Genomic DNA, 23,806 nt, shown 5'->3' with positions numbered 1-23,806 from the left:
GTGCCGAACTTGCCGCAGTGCGCCGTGTGCTCACTGAGCTCTCGCAAACCCTTAGGGACATGCATGGACGTGAGCAGGCAGAGACATCATCCGTTGCAAGTTCCGTCCAGGGCAGCCCCCAACGTAGATCTGGGAGGAACCTGCGCTCCACAGGCAGGGGTGCCCCTGATACCCGCAGAGGGGGCTTGCAATAGCGACTGCCCACTGACAATGAGCATCTTTGGACACTGGTGTTCGGGGGGGAGGTAGGAGGGTGGAGGGGGTGTGTTGGGCTCACTTGGGTGGCGGGTCGATAGGGTGTACAACATGATATCACATATGCCATAAAAAGTGCACGATCAACCAATGAGATGTGTGGACATTGATCTTTGTGTACTAGGCCATCATAGGCGTACAGTCCATATTGTGCATGTCCCAGACACACACAGTGCCACGAGTCCCGTGTCCATGTATCAGCCACCAGGCGTGAGTGCTAGAAGCATACATCAATGAGATGCTGACGAATGTCACGGCCCTCCGGTGCCTCGCAGACTCCTTGAGGTGCTGCCACATCCCCACCCTCATCATGACCATCATCAGGTGCTTGCAGTTCTGCGTCAGGGGGCATGGGCACATTTCTACGTACGCACATGTTGTGGAGCATGACACATGCCATCACCATCTTTGCAACCTTCACATGGCGGTACAGGAGTGCCCCGCCAGACCTGCTGAGGCAGCGGAAACGACCCTTCAGTAGGCCGAATGCCTGTTCAATGACTACACGGGTACGTGAGTGGGCATGGTTGTAGTCCTCCTCATGCTGGTCCCGTGGGTTCCGGACTGGTGTGAGGAGCCATCTCTTCAGTGGATATCCAGCATCACCTGTATGTGGACGAGAAACGTATGATGTGGAATGCCATTGCTACGTACGCACCCCCCCCCCCTTCCTGCCAGGTCATTGCCGAATCACATACCCCACATTATCATGCATGAAATGAGACTCACCGAGTAGCCAGGATCTGTTCCCTGCGTGTCGCTCCATGTAGCGTGGTATTGTAGAGTTCCTCAAGACCATAGAATCATGGGTTGATCCAGGGAATCGGGCACAACAATGTGTAATGATCCTGTTGGAGTCACACACCATTTGTACATTCAGAGAATGAAATTGTTTTCGGTTGCGGTACTGGGCCTCCATGGCATGTGGGACGACCAATTCCACATGGGTGCAGTCGATGGCACCAATGCAACCCGGTATGCCGGCAAGTGCATGGAATCCCACTTTTGTGTTGGTAATTTCCTGCTCCGAGCGTGGTAGGGAGATGTAGTCGTCTGCGTGCTGCAGGAGGGCATCGAGCACTTGCAATAGTGTCCGTGAGAACAGTGGCTGAGAAATGCCATGCAACTGTCCGACTGTGTGCTGGTAGGTGCCTGTGGCCAGGAAGTGGAGTACAGACACCACCTTCAGTAGGGGTGGGATGGCGGTTGGGCTATCTATCATGCTGACAAGGTCAGCCTGTGTCATGTCCACAATGGCGGCTATGGTGTCCCGGTCCAGACGGTAGAGGGTGTGGATCTGCTCATCAGTGAGGTTGAACGGATGTGCTCGGAGGCGTGGGATTGCGGGCTGCCTGCGTGGTGGTAGTGGCTGTGCTGGCGGCCCTTGCTGGCCCTGCCTTGGCCTCCTCCTCCTCCTGCGTCTCCTCCGTGCGGCCGGTTGTAGTTGGTGTTCGTCTTCTTCTTGGAGTTGGAGTACTTGCAGTGCTATCAGGTCCCCCAGGGCCAACATCGCGAGTCCTGCCGGTAGCATTTCGGTGTGGTTGTGGGAGGAGACTGGCTGTGCAATTTATGTGTTTTCAGGCTGAATGGCCTCCACCTGTGGTGATTCATTCCACCTGTGCAAACTGCTCTCCCCTTTGGCCGAGCACGTCCCGCGCACAACGCTGCAATTCGTGGAATGGCATCTTGCTATTGCAATCATGTATTTGTACCCGATGGCCGTGTAACATTGGTTGATATGTTCATTCTGCTGTGGTCCCATTGGTTCACATACTATCTGTGCAGTCGCGAACAGAGTTGTGAAGGGTCAGTGGAACGTAGTACTCGAGTAACGGTGGGCCCTCATTCATCACTGTACCGAGTTGCAACGACGGGCGGGGCGTCCCATTCGTGGGTGAAGGCAGTTGCCATTTTCACACACAGCCGCACTCGATGGATTAATTAGTGTATTCAAACGGCCACAGATGCCTCTTCGACGTGATGTTGCAAATGAGGAATTCGTAGGGCGGCGCTTTCGGTTTTCAGCTAGCGGCGAGGAGATGCCCACAGGTCTGACTGCAAATATAACGTTCTATTGTTCAATGTCCTTGGGACAGGGGCCATGGCGAGAATGCAATGATTGATATGAATGGTTTGGGATGCGCAATAGCGACGTGGGCGATGAGGCCGGACGTTCCCATATACATGTTACTTCACTACACTGGAATTACGGGCTGGGGCACTGTGGATTTTGCAGGCTGCATAACGCACAGACTCAATGGATATTTCTAATGTTATGTGAGTAAATATTCAGGCGTTTTAATCCCGGGATGAGGGAATGATGAATGGATGCATGGGCAGGTGATTTGATACAGAGTTTGCCATGTACAGGGCTTCTTGGGATCTATCCGCCTCCCCTACGCTATGTGATGCAGGGCTGCCATAGTGGGACCATCGTCTATCTGGCCTTGTTGAGCCCTCCCTGTCTCGACGCGCCCTCAGACACTTGTGTCCATGCACGTTACCAATCCCATCAGATGGATTCTGTTTTCACACGCGCATGCACAGGTACACTCGTTTGTGATGGTGTTTACACCTCGACATAGATAGTTATGAGTCGCAAGTGGTTTTTGGGTGGTGATGGACCTTTGGAGTGGGCTAGCATGCATGTGGCTGTGGATTTAGTGTGATCATTGCAGTGAGTTGTTGGAATGTAGTACTGATGGCCATTCTGTCCTTTTTCTTTTCTTTTGGTTGACAGGTATCTCCTCCCCTTTTGCCACTGCCATCTGTATGCCACTCCTGCAGATGGGTTTTACTCCCTACACCTGCTGCTTCGTGTCAATCAGTGGAGCAGCATTACGATCTTATGGGACGATCGCCAATGGGCCACATGCCCTTACGCAGTACTGGTGGCTCGGAGCAACATTTCGGCCTTTCAGCTGGACTAGTGCCTCCACATTGGGACGGCCCTGCGGTTCTGTGCGCTTCCATGTTGCCTTTTCGTACGTGAATGTGGCTCTGTGTACCATGAGGGAACAGGGCGTCACACAAGTAGTGGCTGGTCATTTCTTGCGGATGCAGCCCACAATGGTGAAATGTGTTTTGGAGTTCATGGCCTGATGGCTGTATGGGCTTGGTGATTTTGTTGTGCATTAAATTTCTATTCTGATTTGGCCCGTGTAGCGTTCTTCTTTGCAAGTGATGTGGCATATGCCTATTTGGGGGGCGATGTATTGTGAGGAGATCTGCACTGGGTTCCAGCTTCGGAGTTTAGTTGCGTGGTACTGTACTGGGCGCGTTTGCCTACGAAGCCCGTGAGGTCAGGGATGGGGGCTGCCCAATGTTGTCATGCTCAGGGGCGGGGGATTGGGTTTTGTGTGCCAGATGCCGGTCAGCCAGGTGGACTGGTGGAATGATGTGATTTTCGGAATATTGCTGGTCACAGGTGCCTGTGTTTGCGTGCGTTTCTTGGTGGGGGACTGTGGTCATGTCCATTGGGATGGCTTCTGTATTCGTGCCATCTGTGCCCTGCAGCTCCCATTGGCCCCTGTTGTGTTTCCTTTGTTCGTTGGCATGCATGGGTGACTTGTACATTTCAATGGTTGCATTGTGACTTCATTGCACCTACGGGGAGTTGTACTTTGTGGGCAGGGAGCGGTGTACGGGCACTCAGTGGGGCCGTTTACGGTTGATTCGCGATGCCGTACTTCTCACCATGGCGGAATGGTGCATTCCGCCATGCTTGATGGCGTTAGGTACATGTCCGCTAGGGTCGGAATTGGCGTACCCTTGCGCCATGGTGGTGTTTACGGTTTGGCATGGCGCGCGCGCGCGTGCTTGGTGCAGTTAGCGTTGGCGTTCACTACGGTGTCGCTAATGGCATCGTACTTTGCGGTGACGGGTCATAGTCGCACCGAGCGCTATTCGATGGCGGTATTGCATTTCCCCCATCGTTTTTCGATTTCCGCCAGGGTCGTAATGAGGGCCACTGAGTTTAAAGGTCTTTTATTTAAAGACAGCAATGTATTTAGAAAGTGGGCCAGAGAGATGTATTTATAGTATGCAGACTGGATATAAACAAGATCACCTGAGACCATGCTGAGTGACCAAACACACATGTCTGTAAGATTTGATGTATTGTGTGGGGCATGTGGCTCCCCTTTGAGGCAGTGTTAGAGCCCTCCTCCTTTTCATATATACTGGATTTTTTCATCTATTACTAAAGAGCACCAATCGTGCGCTGAATGGCTTTATACCCACTTTTACTCAAAACTTTCTGTAAAATGCACCACGTCATCATATTATTTCAATAAGTCCAGTCGGTAATACCTACTAGAAAAAGCTGAATGCGCATTTACAGCACACAAATCAGAGTGGGGATTGCAGGGGTGTCCCCCGCTCCTCTTGGATGCTGTAATTTGAGTCAGGGGTTGCAGGGGTGTCCCCCACTTCAATTAGATGGAGAGCGAGGGGACAAGAACGTTTATTTTTAAAAAGGTAAAAAAGGACCAATGTGGCCTGTGCTCTGACCCACTAAGTGGGAAGAACTGACGCTGCAGGGACAGAGATGAGTCTGCGGCACACACAGGAGTGTGTTGCTGATAGGTACGTAGGGAGGGGAGGGGCAGGCGGGTTGCGGCTGCGGGGCAAAGTGATCTAGGTGATCACTGCGCAGCACCGTAATGGAAGTCAGCTTTTTGAAAGTCAAAATTATGGGCGGCGTAGTGATCACATAGATCCACTTTACTTCATAATTGTATTAATTAATTATGAAAAAACAGGGCTTCTACCCCTTTGCCAGATGAATGGCCAGTGTGGACTCCACTTGCAGCATCTGAGGCATTCTTAAGCACACTACAGGCCCAGATTACCTGGCAGCAGGGATCACACTCAGAAGGGGGAGCGCAACGCCACAACCTCTCCCCACCGGCACTGGCCACAGTCGTCTTGTCCCTACCTGTGAGCACCTTCTTGGTAAGAGATCTACCGAAAGATGTGAAAGGAGAGGCTGAAGTATTATGGTTACCTCCCATGGGTGGAGCCACAGTAGGCAGCCCTCTAGGCCAACATGAAGCAGGTAGGACAGTATCTTGAGATTTCTTTAGGGTGCGCTCCATGGTTGTGCAGTGTGCCAAGGCAGACAGGCATAGGAAGTTGGGGCATCATTAGGATCGGTATCCTGGTGGTAAGTACCAGCCAAACGAATTACCGTTACCACCACTTGGTCCACTGGAATTTCCGCCGGATTACAAGTGGTGGTGATGGTGTATTTCCCCATTTAATTTGAATCCATTGGACTCAATGGGCCTCATCACGAGTTGGGCTGTATTCCCGGCTGTAATACCGCAGACAGTAATAACCCTAGCACCGACCGATCCGGCTGTATTACCTCCGGATCATGAGTTGGGTGTTAACGGTAAATCCCCATTCCCAATTGGGTCCATTGGATTCAATGGGGTATTTTCAGCGCTATTTATGCGGGCTAATACAGCTGGCGGTAATACAGCCGAAAACAGGGGATTTTCACCTCCAGAGAAAGGCTGAAGGTAAAACAGCCAATTTAGCGCCCAACTCGTGATAGGGCCAGCCCTTAAATGCGGCTGTAATACCGTTACGACCGCATTTAAGGGCTACAGCCCAACTCGTGATGAGGCCCACTGTTTTTTCTTGGGTCAAATTACGGCTGCGGAATTACTGCTGCAGTAATTCTGCTGAGTCTGCCAATTTTCCGGCAGTGAGTTGGAGGATTTACCTTCAGGATTTTCCCAGAGGCACATCCTCCACTCCATGCCCAAACTCGTAATTTGGAGTAGTGGTAAGGTTGGCGGTAACAAAGTTGCCGTCAACTTTACCAATTACCTCAATATTCGTAATGAGACCCAAATGTGTCTCTGGTTGAATGTTCGGAGCAGCTGGCCACGCAGGTAGGTGCGAGTGAAGCCTCTTTGAGAGAAGATGCAAGATATCTTTTATCTCATGAAGGCTGCCACAAGGGGATGCTTTTGAGCTGTTAGTGTGCTGGCCAAAGCAAATTTTCAGTGGGACGGCCTCAGACGGTACCCATCTTCGAAGGAGGCATATATTACTTGTTGTAGAGCAGTGGTGGATGTCTTGAGTTGTTTTGCCTCTTCACAAATCCTTTTCATGTTGTTAATAGATTACCGCACATCCAAATTGGTCACAGGAGATTTGGTCGCAATTTGTTTTGCGCATTTTGCTGCAAATATATTTGGGGGGTGGGTTTAGGGATATCATTAAAGTAGAGGGGTTAAGGGCGGGGTGTAGGGTGTCTCCCCCTGCATATATATGCAGCAAAATGTACCTGTCAAAAAAAAGAACATTTGTCCAATTCTCCAATGACCAAATTTATTTGATGTAATCAACCCAAACCATTTTCCTGGTCTTTCAGGTAGCTCATCACCAGTGTACTGAAAATAAGGCATACTCAATGCAGAAGTTCCATGTCTGCAGGAGGTCAATTGTAGGCCTATGTAAGCCCAGTTACAGGTTGCACTACTTACATGTAAGTTCTGGGACATGTATGGTGGAACAGGAAAAAGAAATCAGGGAGATGCCCACTTCTCAACATCTCCAGGTCTACCCAAAATACTCAGAACATTCACCCAGATTCCACAAAGAGCATTATACACATGGCATGACACCAAAGACTATTGCATCAGTGTCACTCAATCATTCTCACATGGCACATACAAGGGAGAATGTGACAAATGTTTGACAACATTGCATCAAATTCTCATAGTCCATTATCATTATACTGTACTCAGACACAATAACATTAAAGAAAACTCACATACCAGATGTACACCACTGCAGAGAAACAGGACCAATTAGGAACTAAAACTGTGCATGTACTTGACCTTGTGCGTCCAAAGGTGTTCATATCCAGCCTGGAAATTGCTGAAGGAAACAGCTGTTTCTACTATCCCTTACCTGTCGGACTCCTGCAACAACCAGAGGAGCTGAGCCCATGACTGGTGAACAAGAGCGGCTCTAACAGGGAACGTCACTGGTTGACACAGGGCTCTGCATATGCTTTCCATACTTTGCACCATTTCCCAACTGTATCCTAAAATATAGGAAAAAATATGTTTCCTAGTTCAAAGTTTGCAAACATTTTAAAAAATGTATTTCTGTCAACAGGTCTGTCCTCTAAAAAGAAAGAACTATACATGATTCCTGCATTAAGCACTGCTACAGATGAAAAATACAACATTTCAGATGCAGGACTAGATAGGCATATAAAAACTCCTTCCTCTCAATCCTCGTGCAACCTCCCATTAGCAATTTGTGGTGGGATTAGTAACAGCTTCAAGAAATGGAATCCCCCATCGCACCCCCGATGCCTGCAATAAAGATATATTATGGTGCTCCAACATCCAAAAAGCAAAAAGTCCTACTCAACAAAATCTATTTACTTCAATCAAAAATTGAAGCCAAAAGACTTAGCTTATCAAGCACCTTAACCCCACGACTCACACCTTAAATCAGACCAAGATAACCACTAAATCATCCACACATACCTCCCAAATCACAGCTTTTGAATTCTCTCCGGTCACTCCAGCAGAAGTCGAAGCTATAATCAAAAGTCTTATAATCAAAAGTCTTAAACCATCTAGATGCCAAGGGGACTCCTGCCAGCAACTATCATAAAAAGAAGGCGCCAAAGAATTCGCCCCTTTTATCTCTTCTTTCATAAATGCCTCCTTCGCCTCATGTTCACTACCTAAAAACCTAAAAGATGCTTGGGTCATGCCACTCATCAAAAACCCCCACTTGGACCCAAACACACCAACAAATAACCAGGTTACTCACCGTAGTGACCACCTTACTCCTAGTCCATAGTCCCCTTCCTCCATACTTATGGGACATTCCTACGTCCTGTGGGACGGGAACAGAGCACTTCGCAAAAGCATCCACATTTTGCAAAATTTTTGTCATTCCTCTCTTTTACGCGGGGTACCGCACACAGCCGTAACTCCGCCCATCGTAGCTCCGCCCCGCGCATCGCCCATCAGTCCTTTTCTATCGCCAGGTTAGAGACCTTTAAGCAATAATAGAGGAGCCTTATTAGAGGGGACGGCGGGCGGGCGTACGGTGGAAAGGGCACAATGGACTAGGAGTAAGGTGATCACTACGGTGAGTAACCTGGTTATACTCCTACGTCCTATCCCCTTTCCTCCATACTTATGGGAGATTCCCAAGCACTCCTCACAGGAACTATGGGTGGATGGAAAACCCCTTATTGAAAAAGGTTCTTCAGCACAGCCTGGCCAAACTGAGCGTCAGATCTGGAGTGCAGGTCTAGACAATGTTTACAAAAACGCTGATGGGGAGGCCCATGTAGCCGCTTTTTTGATGGTCTCCCAGGGGACATATTTCTGAAAGGCAACTGCAGCTGCCTTGCCCCACACCAGGAGTGCATGAAATCCTTTAGGAGGCTGCAGACCTTGGACATTGTAAGACTCTGTAATACAGGCAGCGATCCACCTGGAGGTAGTCACCTTAGAGGCCTGTCTACCTTGTGGATTACCAAGGGTCACCAACAGTTGAGAAGAGCTCCTAAATTCAGATGTTCTGTCCAGATAGAATTTAAGAGCCCTTCTAACATCCAAACAATGCAGAACCCTTTCCGCTTCTGAAGCTGGGTTTGGAAAGAAGACCGGCAGGGAAATTGACTGATTCAGATGGAAATCAGAGACCACTTTTGGCAGGAAAGAAGGATTTGTCCGTAGGACCACCTTATCCTTGTGGAAAACCAAGAAGGGATGCTCCACCGACAGAGCTTGGAGCTCACTCACACGCCTTGCTGAAGTAATGGCAACCAAAAAAAGACACCTTCCACGAAAGGTGCTTAAGGTCCACCGTGGCCATTGGTTTGAACGGTTTATGGCACAACGCCGTAAGGACCATATTCAGATCCCACGTCGGGTGCAGCTTGCGAACCGGAGGATAAAGACGCGTCAAACCCGCAAAGTGTCTCCTAATCACTGGATTTGACAGTGAATAAGAGCACTGGTCCTTGGATAGCTAGGTGGCTACCGCCGAAAGATAAGTTCTGCATGACAGAACATGAATGCCCGATTCTGCTAGGTGAGACACGAAGGACAGCACTGTGTCAAACGTAGCCACCCTGTGATCCAAGTGTTTGGCTAAGCAGCAGTGATAGAACTAAAGCCACTTGCTCTTATACTGAGACCTCATCGAAGGCTTCCTGGCTGCATGAATTATTTGCATGTTATCAGCAGACAGGTTGAGATGCTCTAAAGATCTGAACTCGGGCACCATGCCACCAAGCTGAACGATTGTGGGAAGGGGTGCCACAGCTGTCGATCCCTCTGGTGAAGCAGATCGGGATTCCCTGGTAACCTGATCGGGGCACACACCGACAGGTGTGGAAGTTCTGAGAACCAGAACCTGGCCGGCCACCACGGGGCTATGAGCAGAAGAGAACAGTTCACCGTGTTCCTCAGCTTGCAAATCGTCCGATGAATCAGAGGCAGAGGCGGGAAAGCATAGGTCCTCATGTCGTGCCAAGGAATCTCGAGAGCATCCCCCAGAGAGGAGGCTCCCAGACCATTTCTGGAGGCATAGAGAGGAAGTTTCTTGTTTGCTGATGTTGCAAAGAGGTCCACTTCCAGAGTGCCCCAACACAGGAATATCCATGAGAGGATCTCTGCTTTCAATTCCCACTCGTAGCTGACCATTGTCCGCCGACTGAGGGCATCTGCCGTGACGTTCAGCTGGCCCGGGATGTGTACTGCTACCAGCCAGATACCATGACGAACCGCCTACTCCCAAATCTGGATGGTCAGGTCCACAAGAGGAGGAGACTTGGTGCCCCCCTGCTTGTTGATGTAATACATTGACACCACCTTGTCCGTGCGGATACTGACGACCTTGCTGGCAATGACCGGCCTGAACGCCTTGAGCGCTAGGAAAATCGTCAGAAGCTCCAGATTTATGTGAAGGAGCTTGTCTTGGGGCGACCAAAGGTCCGAGACCTGAAGAAAATCCAACGTCGCACCCCACCCCAGAAGGGTGGAGTCTGTCGTGACCATCACCATCGGGGTGGGGTCTTGAAATCCCGCACCCACCGACAGGTTGCTGAGAGACGACCACCACACCAGGTCCGCTCTCATGGAAGCCGGAATCAATATCATCTTGGAGTCTGGATCCAGAGCCTGACGCCAAGAACTCTGAAGAGCCTTTTGAGTCTGCCTCATCTTGAGTCGGGCAAGAGGAAGAGCCAATACGCACGAGGCCATGAGGCCCAGAAGCCCCTGGAACCACCAGGCCGACATGCTCTCCGACTGCGCAAACATCTGACATGTGGCCAATAGATCTGACATTCTGTCCCCGGTCAGATAAACTCTGCAGTCGATCGTGTTCCAGCGAAAACCCAGGAAAATCAAGTCCTGAGAGACCGTCATGGAAGATTTCCGCCAGTTCACCGACAGCCCAAGGTGGAACAGGAGCTGGAGGAGAGACTGAAGATTGCACTCTGCTTTCAGCGGGCAAGGGCTGCGTAACAGCCAATCGTCCAAATATGGATACACATGGATACCCTGCAGACGAAGATGGACTGCAATCACTGACATCTTCGTAAAGACATGCAGTGCCGAGCTGAGGCCAAGAGGAAGCACTCAGAACTGGAAATGCTCCTCTCCCACAGAGAAACGCAGGTATCTGGTATCTCTGGTGTGGATTCCAGATTAGAATATGCATATGCGCATCCTGAAGGTCCACCACGCTGAGCCAATCGCCCATCTGTAAAGAGGACTTTATCTGACCAGGCGTGATCATCTTGAATTTCTCTTGGGTTAGGAAAAGATTGAACTGGGAAAGATCTAGAATGGTGCGCAGGCCAGCCTGGTTGGATTTAGGCACCGTAAATAGTTGGGAGTAGAAGCCCTCCCCTTGCTCCCCTAGGGGAACGGGTTCCACTGCTCTGAGATCCAGTAACTTCTGAATCTCGGCCCTGAGGGAGGGCGAACCCGACTGCTGGAAAGGAGGATTGATGGGTGGGGTAGGGAGAAGGGGTAAGCAGATGCCCGGCCGAGCGACTGACAAGACCCACCGGTCCTCGGTGATAGTCTGCCACGCCTCCCAATGAGACGCAATGCGTCCTCCCACATGGGGTCTCTTGCGAGCGCAGTGAACCCTCGTTTGGCTGGTTTTTCGGTGGCGCCACCACTTGAACCTGAGGAGGAGGCTGAGGAGAGGGAGAAAAACCGACTCCGTTGCTGCCTCTGGCGGGAATTTCCCGAAGGGGTATCAACTCTGTGGGATTTTTGATCTAGAAAACCCCTGAAACCAGAGGAGGGCCGGGTTTGTGACAACGGTCTGTGTCCTAAAAAGTGGTTTTACCAGGACAGACAAGGACTTGGCGGTCTGGGTACTATCCTTCGTTTTGGTCAGCTCCACATCCGTTGAGGAATGAAAAAGCTCTTTGCCGTCAAACGGCAGGTCCAAAACCTTGTCCTGCACCTCCTTAGAGAACTTGGTGGCGTGCAGCCAAGCCTGCCGAGAGGTATCCACTCCTAGCATAAGGCCCCGGGCCGAAGTGTCAACATGATGAGCCTCGGCCTCCAGCAGATCTTGAGCCAGGACCCTGGCGTCCGACAATCCCGCCTTGAAGTCCTCAAGCTTTTCAGCAGGGATGAACTCCTCAAACTCCGACAGACCTTTTTTTTCCACATTTTCATATTCACCCCCGCTAACACCAGTTCTGCATTAGCCTGACGCAATTGCAGGGCTGAGTTAGCAAAAATCTTCCTTGCAAGGGAGTCAAGAAGCTTATCCTCTTTGCCCAGGACGTGAGTAGCCATCATAGAAGTGGATGCCGCAGGTCTGGACTGCAAAGTGGCCACAGCCACCATCATGGAGGAGGGGGGTGGACATGACGCTAAGGCCACCTCTTCCGAAGAATGAAGCCTGTAGCGCGTGTCAATTTTCTTATTGACTAACAGTCCAGAGTGTGGTCTCTCCCAGACACTACAGACCTCGGCCAAAACGTCCTTCTGCAAGAACAAGCCACTACGCTCCGAAGGAGACAAAGTGAACGACCCCGAAAGCACGCCCTCCTGCGGAGCGGGTACCTCGGGTACTGGAACATCCAACAGATACATCATGTCCAGCACCCGGTCGTGAAAGGCTCTGATAGAGCGGTCTTCCCTGTCCTGATCGCCCTGTGTGTCATCTGACAGGTCAGTATCAGGCTGAACCGCATCGGGCACCACAACAACCTTGTCCACTGGGGACAACGGAAACAACGAAGGAAGAGTAGGGGGAAGGCCCCGCAGGCAAAGGCGGCGTCGGCGGAACCACAGGAGACGCAGGTGGAACCGACAGCGCAGGCGGGCATATCTCCCTAAACAAGCCTTTAAAGTACTCCTTCATGGGGTCAGAACGCATACGTTTTTGAAACTTGCCGAAAAAGGCGTCCTCCGCCGATGACTTTGGGGTGGCTGGAGGAGGCCTCTCATTAGGAGATTAATTCCAGGGACGCAGGGGAGAGGGTTGGCAAGGACCCTCTCCCCTGAGGTTCATCCCCAGGAGGTGTCCACATAAATCAAGGGTGCCGACACCGCAGGCAGCGAGACATTGAACGGAAGGGGCATCCAGGCGTTCCAGTCATAAACTGGACGAAACGGATGTTCACAAGGAAACCAATGTTCACCTACCGAACCAACCCCTACACCTAAGGCCGATGGCGTAGTTGTAAGGGATGCATCCAAAATGGCCACCGTGGTCTTGGTGGGAACGGCCACCATTTTGTCAGCACCTTAGGAGAACTGTGACACGTGTGGAAGTGAGGCAGGGGTCCGCACAGGTGGGTCAGGGGTCTTCATTTTAGCCTTAACACAAGGAACCTCAGCCGAGCCGGTACTGTTTGGCCTGGGATGTTTTTGTGACATGCTAATAGCCAAACTAGCCTTCTCAGGAAGGAACTCGGCACTGCCGGTAAAGGAGGGATTATGGTTCGAAACCTCACTCCTTGCCCCCTCAACAGTTCTGGAGTCACCGCAAGAGCGGGAACTATGAGGAACACCTTTCACTGAGAAGGCCTTAACAGGCCTCTCAGAACTGTTGGTCACCTTAGCCTCTAAGCGAGGGACCTCAGACCCGAGTCTGGTAGAAGCCTCTTCACGCCGGGCCTCGAACTTCTGTTTGGTATCAATAAGCCCAGCCGAGGCCTCCCAGTAATTTTGAGGGAAGCTCCAATCAAGGAGGCCTCGGAGTGAGCTCAGGTACACCACAACTCAGTAGAACTAGGTCTACAAACAGCCCCCACAGGAGGGGCCTCGGATTGTAATCCGGTATCAACAGGCCCCTTACGGAGACCCTCAGAGAAAACTCTGGTACACTTTTTAGGCCCAGACGGCACCTGAGGGCAAGCCCCGGTAACAGAGCCCTTGACGCTCCTCCCAGACCGGGAAGACCCCGGGAAGGAGTCTACATTGAAATCCAGAAACACCTGGAGTCCAACAATCTCTAAGGCCTTAGACAATCAGGCTTTAGAGCAGGACACGGGACCGAAACAGCCCTCCTTGATCTAAAGATTCAAATGGATGAAGCAAGAGACTCCGGCAAGCCTGCTCTCCTCCTCTTACTTGACCTATCTGCTGCGTTCGATCTAGTTTATCATAGCATCCTGACCAATCACCTTACCACAGCCGCATCATTCTCCAACAAGGCTGCCACCTGGGTCAACTCCTTCCTAGCGGACAGATCCATGCAGGTCTTCTCCTTTGCTGCAACTGACCCCTCCCCCATCACATGTGGAGTCCCACAAGGCTCTTGCATCTCCCTGACCCTCCACAACATCTTTACAAAGATTTTGTTCGACTACCTAGATGAGCAAAATGTATCTTACACAAACTATGCGGATGAGATACGCAAATACTGATCACCCTATCAGGCAACTACCAAGCCGACTCTCTACTCCTAAATGACATCTACAGTAAAATACAAGCCTGGATGGCCAACCATGGCCTTTGTCTTAACGACGATAAAACAGAGATCCTCTTTACCGGCTCAAATCTAAGAGTCAATAAACTAGGCCCAACATACTATGCATTCTCCATTAATGGCAATCATATTAAAGTTGACAAAGAATTGAAGACTCTAGGCTTTTACCTAGACTCGGCACTAACTCTCCAAAAACAAATCAACGCCACCTCTTCCACTACGGCCTATACTACCTAAACACAGACAGCTGCCTCACACTAGCAAGAGCCCTTATAATGTCCAAGGCGGACTATTGCAACACTTTATATTTAGGCACCAGTAAGAGAAACATGCATAAGTTACAAGTAATGCAAAACAATGCCCTGCGAGCAGCCTTCAACATTCCCCGTTCTGATCACATTTCTCAAACCCGCCGCAATGCTAATTGGCGCCCTATTCAAGACAGGATAACCTTCAGAACGATCACATACAAGTGTGTCAACAACTCGGGCCCCAAGTACCTTATGAACAGGTTCACCAAAAAAGAATCTTTCAGACCCACCAGAGCTAACAACGCTCACTGCCTAAACATTCGTAAATTTAAACTCTAGAGTTCCAGTTTTTCAGTACTCGCAGACAAAACTTGGAACAAACTACCTGCAGAACTCAGAACTGACCCAGTTATCCTCTCATTTCGGAAGAAAATAAAAACTTGGCTCTTCTCCCAGTCTAACTGACCATGCTGCCTCACTTACTTCTGAACCGCCCTTTGCTACCCACCGACATGACCTCAGATCTATGACCCCTGTCCGAATTATTCTGCTCATCCACCAAACCCTTGGTGCATCTGTATATTATGTACACCTTACTGTAAATTGTATTATATTGAAAATTGTATAACTCACTGTCAATTTTTCTTTCTTGGCACTGTACCCTGTTGTATATTGTTTCATATAATGTATACTGTAACTATGTATTCAAGAAATGCGCCCAGTTACTCCTGGGTTAGGCGCGCTATATAAGCAAATAAAACAAACAAACTTAAATATTTTTTTATCAGGTTAATTAAAAAAACAGTATGACATCACATTACATCGCAGGTCATCATCCCATATTCGCCATCAAGAGGACTGATCACATCCTCACATCTCAAGCCTAGACATCCCTTCAGTGGCTGCCAGTACAATTCTGCATTGACTTCAAGACTCAATTACTGGTCCAACGAGATCACCAAAGCCTTTCCCACTCTATGACATGCTTAAGGACAGCCTTCCAAAACGTACTTGCTACCTACTATGCCTTCTCAGGCTTGAGGCAGATTATCTGAAGTTCTAGAAATCCCTTACATCTCAACAGTTCAGAGCTGCCCAATGTACCTGAGAGGCAACACCTCCACTTCAACTATATCATTGCCCTCCTTTATGTGTGGCATGTCACAAAATACCATCAGAGCTACAATCCCCTGCATAACAAGGGCTGGTATGGTATGATCAGACACTTAAATGCAAAAAATATCGCCTATGAGAGGCATCATGGCGCTGAAACAGGAGGGCCAGAGAGGACTCTGAGGGGTCAGAAATATGAGACTCATGACTGTTTAGCTTTCTCAAGGTTTGACATTTTATTTTAAAATGATAAAATAAACCCTAACTAAACCTACTCTTCCAGGGGATTCCCTACCTAGTCTATGATCTAAGAGAAAACCTCCTAGCATACACGCAGATCTTGCTCTCTCAGGAATGTCACAAAGCCAATTTCTTCCAAGGAAAAACTGTGCCTGCAACATTTCGGGAAAGTCAGTTGTGCTTCAATACGTTTATCGGCAGCGTTCTCCTCGTTAATAGGAGCCACGTGACCACTCTGCAACAAGTTACTTCTAACATGGGGAAAAGAGATGCTTTCACTACACACGAGCACTTTAGCTTTGTTAACATAAGCGCGTGTTACATTTCCCTTACTCAAAAGGCTTCCCATCTCTGCGAACACCTTTTACCCACTTTGATGTGTATGAGAGTACAAATAAAGCTGGCTACAATTACAGGCAAGTTATTTCTGTTGATTTGAAGTATTGAGCTTCCCTTTTCCAACTCCACAATTACAATTACAGTGGGCTTTTTCTGCTACTACTGCTACAGGCACTCTTGGGACCCACACCCCTTTGCTGCATGGGTGTCTCCGATCCGGCCTCAATAAGGGATAGTCTTGCACTGTCCAGCTCCCCTCAACTTGCTTCTGTACACGGGCATTGGGTGGTTGCACAACCTCAGCTCTGCATTCACAGCAATTAGGCACACCTGGAAAGACTGCCTGTTTCTTCCAGTCTCTTCCAATGCTGCCACAGCCAAACAGGATTTGTGAGCACAGGACCAACTCAGAGCCTGCAGGTGAAATCTGCTCTTCCTCTGCTCCGGCGTCCCTTCTGTGGTCACACTTCCTTGTGAACTGCGAGCCTCATACTCTGCTTCTTTTGCTTCTGCTACTGGCGACCTTCCAGCTCCTGCTTCTTTCTACTGTTCCCTACTGCTGCAGCCTTGTATGCCCCTCAGGTGGGATAATTGGCTTCAGATACAGGCCCTTAGCATTAATTGCCTGACCTTGCCAAACTATTAGGCCTGTTTGCCGGCCTTGACTCTTGCATGCCTCTTCAGCCCTATTCGACTTCACGGTCCCTCAGGGATTCTGGGATATGTAGTCCATTTTATAGAAAGACGTTTTTCTACTTCTTTAAAAGGCTTAAAGATGGTTTTTCCGCCCTTGATATTATTAGAGGAGTTATAATTTTGAACCTTTTAGAGATAGATGGTACAGTAAAAGACACATTCAACATGACATACGTTTGGCATTGTGGAGGATATGGGGATTGAGGGGTATAAGAGACATTGGTTCTTTTGGTTCAACACTGGATTGAGTCACTTCCTTAGAATTTACCTTTCAATCCTTAGAGGAGGAATTGGCTTATTTCCATTTTGAAATATCTCAATCTCTTCCTAAGTATTTGGTAAGAGTATTCCTCTTCAAGATGAAATACTGTCGGGGCTCTGTTGAGTAGCGTGAGGATGAGGACCTAACCTCTGTTGCTCCGCTGTGGCCATAAATATCCTGAATTCGTCCGTTATTCTCAGTAATTTCGATTAAATACAACATTGGAAGGTGTTGTCTATGTAATGTGCCACCCGGCAGACAGCAGATGGAACAGGATCGAGGGTGAGCCGACTCGAAACGGAATAAGACCAGTGCCATCTTGGCAAGACTACGAGCCAGAGGTAGGTTGTGCATCCCACTGGACTGAGGCAGCAACTGGACACACCACTGACGGTGAAGCGGGTGAAATTCAGAGACCGGAGCTCCTGTCTCAACGATCGAGGGCCCGTGGCGCTAACAGAATCACCCCGACACGACCTGCGGTGAGAGGATACATTCACACCTGGACAGGACATGAGAGAAATGCAGAGCGAGAATCCCGCCTCACCGTGGAGGCCTCACTGCATCGGGGACAACTAAGGTAGGACCCTGCAACGAGGGATCAGTTAAAGAAATAAAGCAAAGAAGCGGGAGACATAACCGAGGAAAGGTCGGGAGATTTTCCATGGGGAAATAACACACACGCGGTGGCCAGACCAGAGGGAGAACCACAGTTGAAATGTGAAGCAGCCTGACACATAAGCAGCCGCAAATATAATACAACACTGGACCCCGAGGGGGGGAGCGTAAGTGAAAGCACCCAATACAAAGGTATTGGGGCACAGTCCCATGCCATTAAATGGTGAACTTTCAAATTGGACACCCAACGAGCCTGCGCACATAAATGGCATTATGCGGGCCGTGCAATCTCCATGACGCCTCATTGGGGGCTATGACCAGCAAGGAGCGGGGACCACCATATGAGTAATCGCTCATTAGGAAATACAAGCTGAGTCATCTGGAGGTAAACAACGAGAGGCCCCGAGACACACGTAGGAAACCATTGTATGCACTCAAGGGAGGCCGGGAACAACAGAAACTGCTTCACATCGTGGACACTGTAAGAGGAATAGCCCCCAGAACGCCAGCTGGGAGAGGGGGGCATATAGCATATCAATACTAGCTGATTGCGCACAACAGCTGAGAGTGATTGCACACAAGCAGGCTGGGACTGGCCCTATGTTATACATTACGGACTGCACTGGAAAGCACATAAAAGGGAATTGAGAGAACAGAGGACTAGAAACCTGACAAATAATCTGCAAGGCACCACGAGGAATCTGTCAGGCAGTCAGTAGGAGAACAACAGAGGCGCTTCCCCATCACGTTCCAAGCAACCTCCTGCACAATGTTGAATGCCAACAGAGAATGGAGGTATATGTGGGAGCCAAATCTAAAACAGTCAAGCAGACCTAGGATCAGTGGAAGGGTATCCAAGTCCATCGGCAGAGCCAGGTGGGGTGACTGTAGAGAACCTTATGACGGCTACACAGGAGGCAAGAAAGGCACTTGAAACTAGGATCCAAGAAGTGAGTACAGACGTGTAATTGGGCGGACCTGGGTAAAATGAATGATATAGTGGTATCAGTGGAACAGCGAATAAATGACCTGGAAGATGTGGTGGAATCAATGCGAAACAAAATCCAAGGTCTAGTGGGGGCAACAAGGACCCTTGAGGACAGGGCGGAGGATGCCGAAGATGATGCCACATCCAGATAATAGGAGTGCCTGAAAGGCAAGAAGGGGACAGCATGGAACTGTTAGTGGAAACATTCATACTGGACGTCCTGCGACCCCACAGCCTCTCCAAGTTGTTCACGACAGAAAGGGTAGATACAGTACCGGGTTGCCCGCCAGCCCCGGTAGCACCTCCCCAGGCCATAATAGCCAAGCAACTTAACTTCGGGGACTGAGACGCAATCCTACAGGAGGCCAGAAGTTTCGAAGTGTACAGATGGAGAATGCGCGGATCCTGATATTCCCGGACTTCATGCAAGGAGTACAGAGACGATCGTTCAACGGAAACTCCGGGAGCACTTTTTATGAACACGGACTAAGACACTGAATCGCTGAAGATGGAGCACAGGACCCCAAGAAGCCTAGCCCAACGCTAAGGCCAAGCCCCAGAATGAAGTCCCGTAAGCCCCGCAGCCACAAGCGAGTCCGAAGGGTTGTACAGTCCAACCAGTATCTTTTTCAAAATGTGTAGTTACTGGGACCCATCACAGTTTAAAGCAGGAATTAGAACCTGCGGGAAGAATGAGGCAATATGGGCTAGAGGAGGCGGGGGGGGGGGGAGAGAGAGAAGGGGAAAAAGGGAAAATGAGAAAGGGTGACAGCACACATTTACCTGGGATAGTAGACCAGCGACAGGTCAATGAGATGAAAAGTAATGGGTATGACCAGGGTGTGAGAAGCCGGTCGGAAACAAGGGAGGCCATGATGGATAATAGGTGGGCACAGACAAGAATACAAAGAGCAATTGTGGTTTCCCCAACGGGAGAAGGCCCCATGGGAGTGGGACACTAAAGCAAAGCAGTTTATATGTTGATAAAGGTAGGTACCTGGAACATACGTGGCCTGGGGAAGAGATCCAAGTGCTCCTGGGTTCAGCAATTCCTACACAGACACGGCGTCCAAGTGGCTTTATTACAGGAGACGCACTTGATTGAAGCTGATCTTATAGATCTTCAAAGGAGCTGGGGAGATATATTGGTGGGAACATCATACTCATCGTATTCCAGGGGTGTATTGATCTGGGTAGACGCTAAAATACCATTGCAGCAGGAGGCTACCAAGGGGGACAGAGAAGGACACACATTTATAATGCAGAGCTAACCTGGAAGGCTAGAACCTATGCATAGTAAATTCGTAGACACCCAACACTGACAATGATGACTACTAATAGGTGAACTCCCGGGCCGAGAGAGAGCGGATATTCTTATTTGGGGCCCAGGGGGCAGGGGGGGATTTCAACTGTTACCTAGACCCAAACAAAGACCGGACAGGAACAGGGACCTACCAACATCCTCGATCAACACACTCCCTCAAAAGAATGGTGTTGGAATTAGACGTGCAGAAATTATCGAGGGGATCACATGGAGATGACAGGGAATATTCATTCTACTCACTAGTGCATGGGACACACTCTCACCTAGATTACTTATTTATGGGGACAGAGAGTGCACATAGAGTTTCCCAGACGGAATACCTAGGGATGGTGCTCTCCGACCATGCCCCCCTGGTTACGTCCCTCCAGATAGGACAGCGCTCCCCCGTGATACCAACTTGGAAGCTAAGAACAGAACAGTTGAAGGATAGGGCATTCAATGCAACACTGAGGGAGGAGATCGTCTCTCTCTTGTAGGGGAACAATGAGAGTTCAATAGGCAAGATGCGTGTCGTCTGGGAAGCCCTCAGGGTGACAGTGAGAGGGGTGTGCATATCTAAAATGGTGGGAATCAGGAAAACCCTATCCCAAAAACTAAAAGATTCAGATAGAATAATTAGTGGTCTAGCGATGGGAAAAGAGGTGGGTCACGATCTGGCAAATGCAATTACAACTTAACATTCACACCAGGAAGCCCTGTCAAAATTTGACAGGAACCACTACACCAAAAGAATACATGGCGAGGGGGACAAAGCGGATCGGCTTCTAGCGTGGCTGATCCGGAAAGAACACCAGAGGGGGGCAATTACACAAATCGGAACAGGAGGCCTCTGACCTACTAGAAATAGCACACATTCCTAGACTGACGGAAACCCAGAGGGAAATGTTAGAGGCAACCATAGAGGTTGAAAGAATTGAGTGGGCATTGAAGACAATGCAGAAAGGTAGATCAACCGGGACAGACGGTCTCCCGGTAGAATAATACTTGGAATTTGCGGATATATTACTCTCCGTATTTAAAAAGGAGGAGGCCTTTACTCAGCGTGTTCTCCGCAGGTAGATGAGAGAAGCACTGATCACAGTTATCCTGAAACCCCCCCGGAAGGACCCCACCCATTGTGGATCATACAGACCCATATTGCTATTAAACGTAGACACGAAAATATTAGGGAATATAATAGCACTGAGACTGGAGAAAGGGGCCCTTAATAGTATACACACGGACCAATGTGGCTTTGTAGGGGTGCGGAACACCTCCATGAGGTCCAACATTCAAAGGAGGAAATGGCCTTGATGGCTTTAGGCGCCACAAAGGCATTTGATTCCATGGAGTGGAAATGGCTATTCAAAGTTTTAAAAGGGATAGGGATGGGACCCCAAATACTGCAGTGGATTCAGCTACTGTGCGCAAGCCCCCAGGCACGGGTTAAAACGGGCGACTGGATACCTGGGAAATGGACACTAGAAAGGGGCACCCGTCAGGGATGCCCGGTATCACCAATATTGTTCGCTCTAGCACTAGAACCTCTGGCAGGATATTCTTTAAACATTATATACACGAGACAGGGGTTAGAGTTTGTGACATAACACACAATATATCACTATATGCAGATGATGCATTAGTATATGTGAGTAACCCCAGAGTGAATGTCCCGGTAATATTAGAGGTACTAGCCAACTTTAGGAGGTTATCAGGATATAGTGTAAACAAAGAAAAATCCCTGGTGTTCCTGCTGGGATTTATGCACACACTACCAGTTGACTCACTTCTGCAATGGGGAATACACTGGGAAATTGAGTCTTCCGCTATTTACCACGAATTAGCAGACACCTTTATGTTCAATACAGGGAGGGCACTGTCTGGCATAGGGGACTCTATGAACATTTTGGAAAACCCTACCGCTCTCCTTTATGGGACAAATAGCCCTGTGTAAAATGCTGATACTACTTTATTATTTTATTAATATCCCATAAAAGATTAAGTAAGTATTTTTTTAAATGCTGGATACCAACATAGGGAAACTGCTCTGGGGTTCTAACAGGAGAAGAGAAGCATTAACCACTCTGAGGAGGCCATACTTGGAAGGTGGACTTGCCTTGCCAGATTTTTATATCCATTGCACAGCAGCCCAGCTGCAAACAGTCTCCAACTGGGTAGACACACCAGAGGTGGACTTGAAACGTCTACTAGGGAATTTTCCAACACATAGGGAAGGGATTGAACTACTGTGGAACTCTAAAGCAAGCATGGGAACGAGCGAGATATACACAGTACCAAAGGAGATATGGAAACAAACATCAAGGAAATTACAGAACCCCCACCCATATAAACCGGACCTACCGTTGAGTTTTGGTCCTGTGCTACTGGGAATATTGACCAACCTAGATTGGTCTAGATTATGACATAAAGGGTGCACGAAATTGGGGGATCTCTATGAAGAAGGGAAACTGTTACCATTCCAAGAATGGCACCAACGGTATATATCCGAAGGGGCCTTCTTGAGTTATGCTCGAATCATGAAAAGAATAGCTGCCCTGTGGGAGGAGACTCCGGAGTAACCAGAACATAGCTCCCTTATGCACCAGATACTACATGCTAAACAGAGTAGAGGGCTGATTTCACGACTGTACTAGCAGATGGGGGAACAAAAGAAACTCCCAGGAACTAGCAATTGAGGCAAAATGGGAAAGAGATGTCGATAAAGAGATACCCGACGAACAGTGGGCTAGGATATGGGAACAAATTTGCAAGGTGTCTAGAAATGCCAGGTTCAGGCTCATACAGTACAACTTCATCCACAGGGCCACTGGGTATATATGACACTCTCCAGACTCCACATGATCAACCTACAACCTACACACACCTGCCCCAGATGTGGGGAGACCTCGGCGAGTTTCTGGCATATGATTTGGGATTGCTCTTAGATTACAATATTCTGGGAGTAATGAACAAAACCAACTCCTGGGCCCATAGCGAGTATAGTTGTGCACCTGAAATGTGCTTATGGGGGATACTACCCGGTGGTTAGAAAACTAAGACTAAAAGGAAAATAGTGGTTTTCCTGCTCATATTAGCTAAACGCAGGTTTGCAATCTTGTGGAGAAACCCGGGGGGCCCATTGATTCAGCAATGGTTGAAAGATGTACATCGTTGGGGGATATGATATGGCATTTATAATGCGTCTACACACAAGTGTTTCAAGGCGCGACGAGGCAAGGGATGGGGAACAGAGGGAAGACAGACAACGATCCTACTAGGCCAGGTGTCATTCAAATCGCGCAAGTGCATGGGATGGGGAAGGAGGAGAAGTGCGGGTGGAAAGGTCAGAGGACAGTGCAGTACATGGGATGAGAAAATAATAAACAATAAGTAAAAATACGGCCAGCAGGTGGCAAGTTAAAGGGTAGGTGCAGACATCCTGTGTCGAGTGCTGGAGGTGGGACCATAGGGATATAGAAAACAGTCACCAAGTGCGGGGGTTGCCAGGAAGGCAGTGCAGGAGTGCGACTGGCGGGGGAGGGGAACTGTGCCTGAGATCAGAGGGTGGCCAGGTAACCAGTGCAGTCTCAGTGTCAGCCAGGAAATCAGCAAGGGAGAAGAGGGGAAAAAGCAGACGCAAAGAGAAAGGTTTTGAGGTGCTTCCGGAACCAAAGATGATTCTCCTCAAGTTTCAGGGCGGCAGGGAGGCTGTTCCAGAGGGAGGCCCCAGCCAAAGAAAGAGATCTACCACCAACTCGTTGCTTGGA

At 49.2% G+C, this 23,806-nt stretch overlaps 1 protein-coding gene across 2 annotated transcripts in view; it reads right to left on the bottom strand.

Annotated features, from left to right (window-relative positions):
* Positions 1–23,806, bottom strand: part of FAM151B (family with sequence similarity 151 member B) — a 489,461-nt gene that overhangs the window by 124,414 nt on the left and 341,241 nt on the right. For both annotated transcript variants that reach the window (XM_069627545.1, XM_069627546.1), the window contains one exon: positions 7,189–7,324. In XM_069627545.1, coding sequence (XP_069483646.1) covers positions 7,189–7,324 — 136 coding nt within the window. The remainder of the gene's footprint in view (positions 1–7,188; positions 7,325–23,806) is intronic.

Source organism: Ambystoma mexicanum, chromosome 6p, assembly GCF_040938575.1.
Source record: "Ambystoma mexicanum isolate Mex_15411 chromosome 6p, UKY_AmexF1_1, whole genome shotgun sequence".
Taxonomy (NCBI): Eukaryota; Metazoa; Chordata; class Amphibia; order Caudata; family Ambystomatidae; genus Ambystoma; species Ambystoma mexicanum.
Note: the sequence above shows the minus strand (reverse complement) of the source record. Positions and strands in the feature narration are given on the sequence as shown.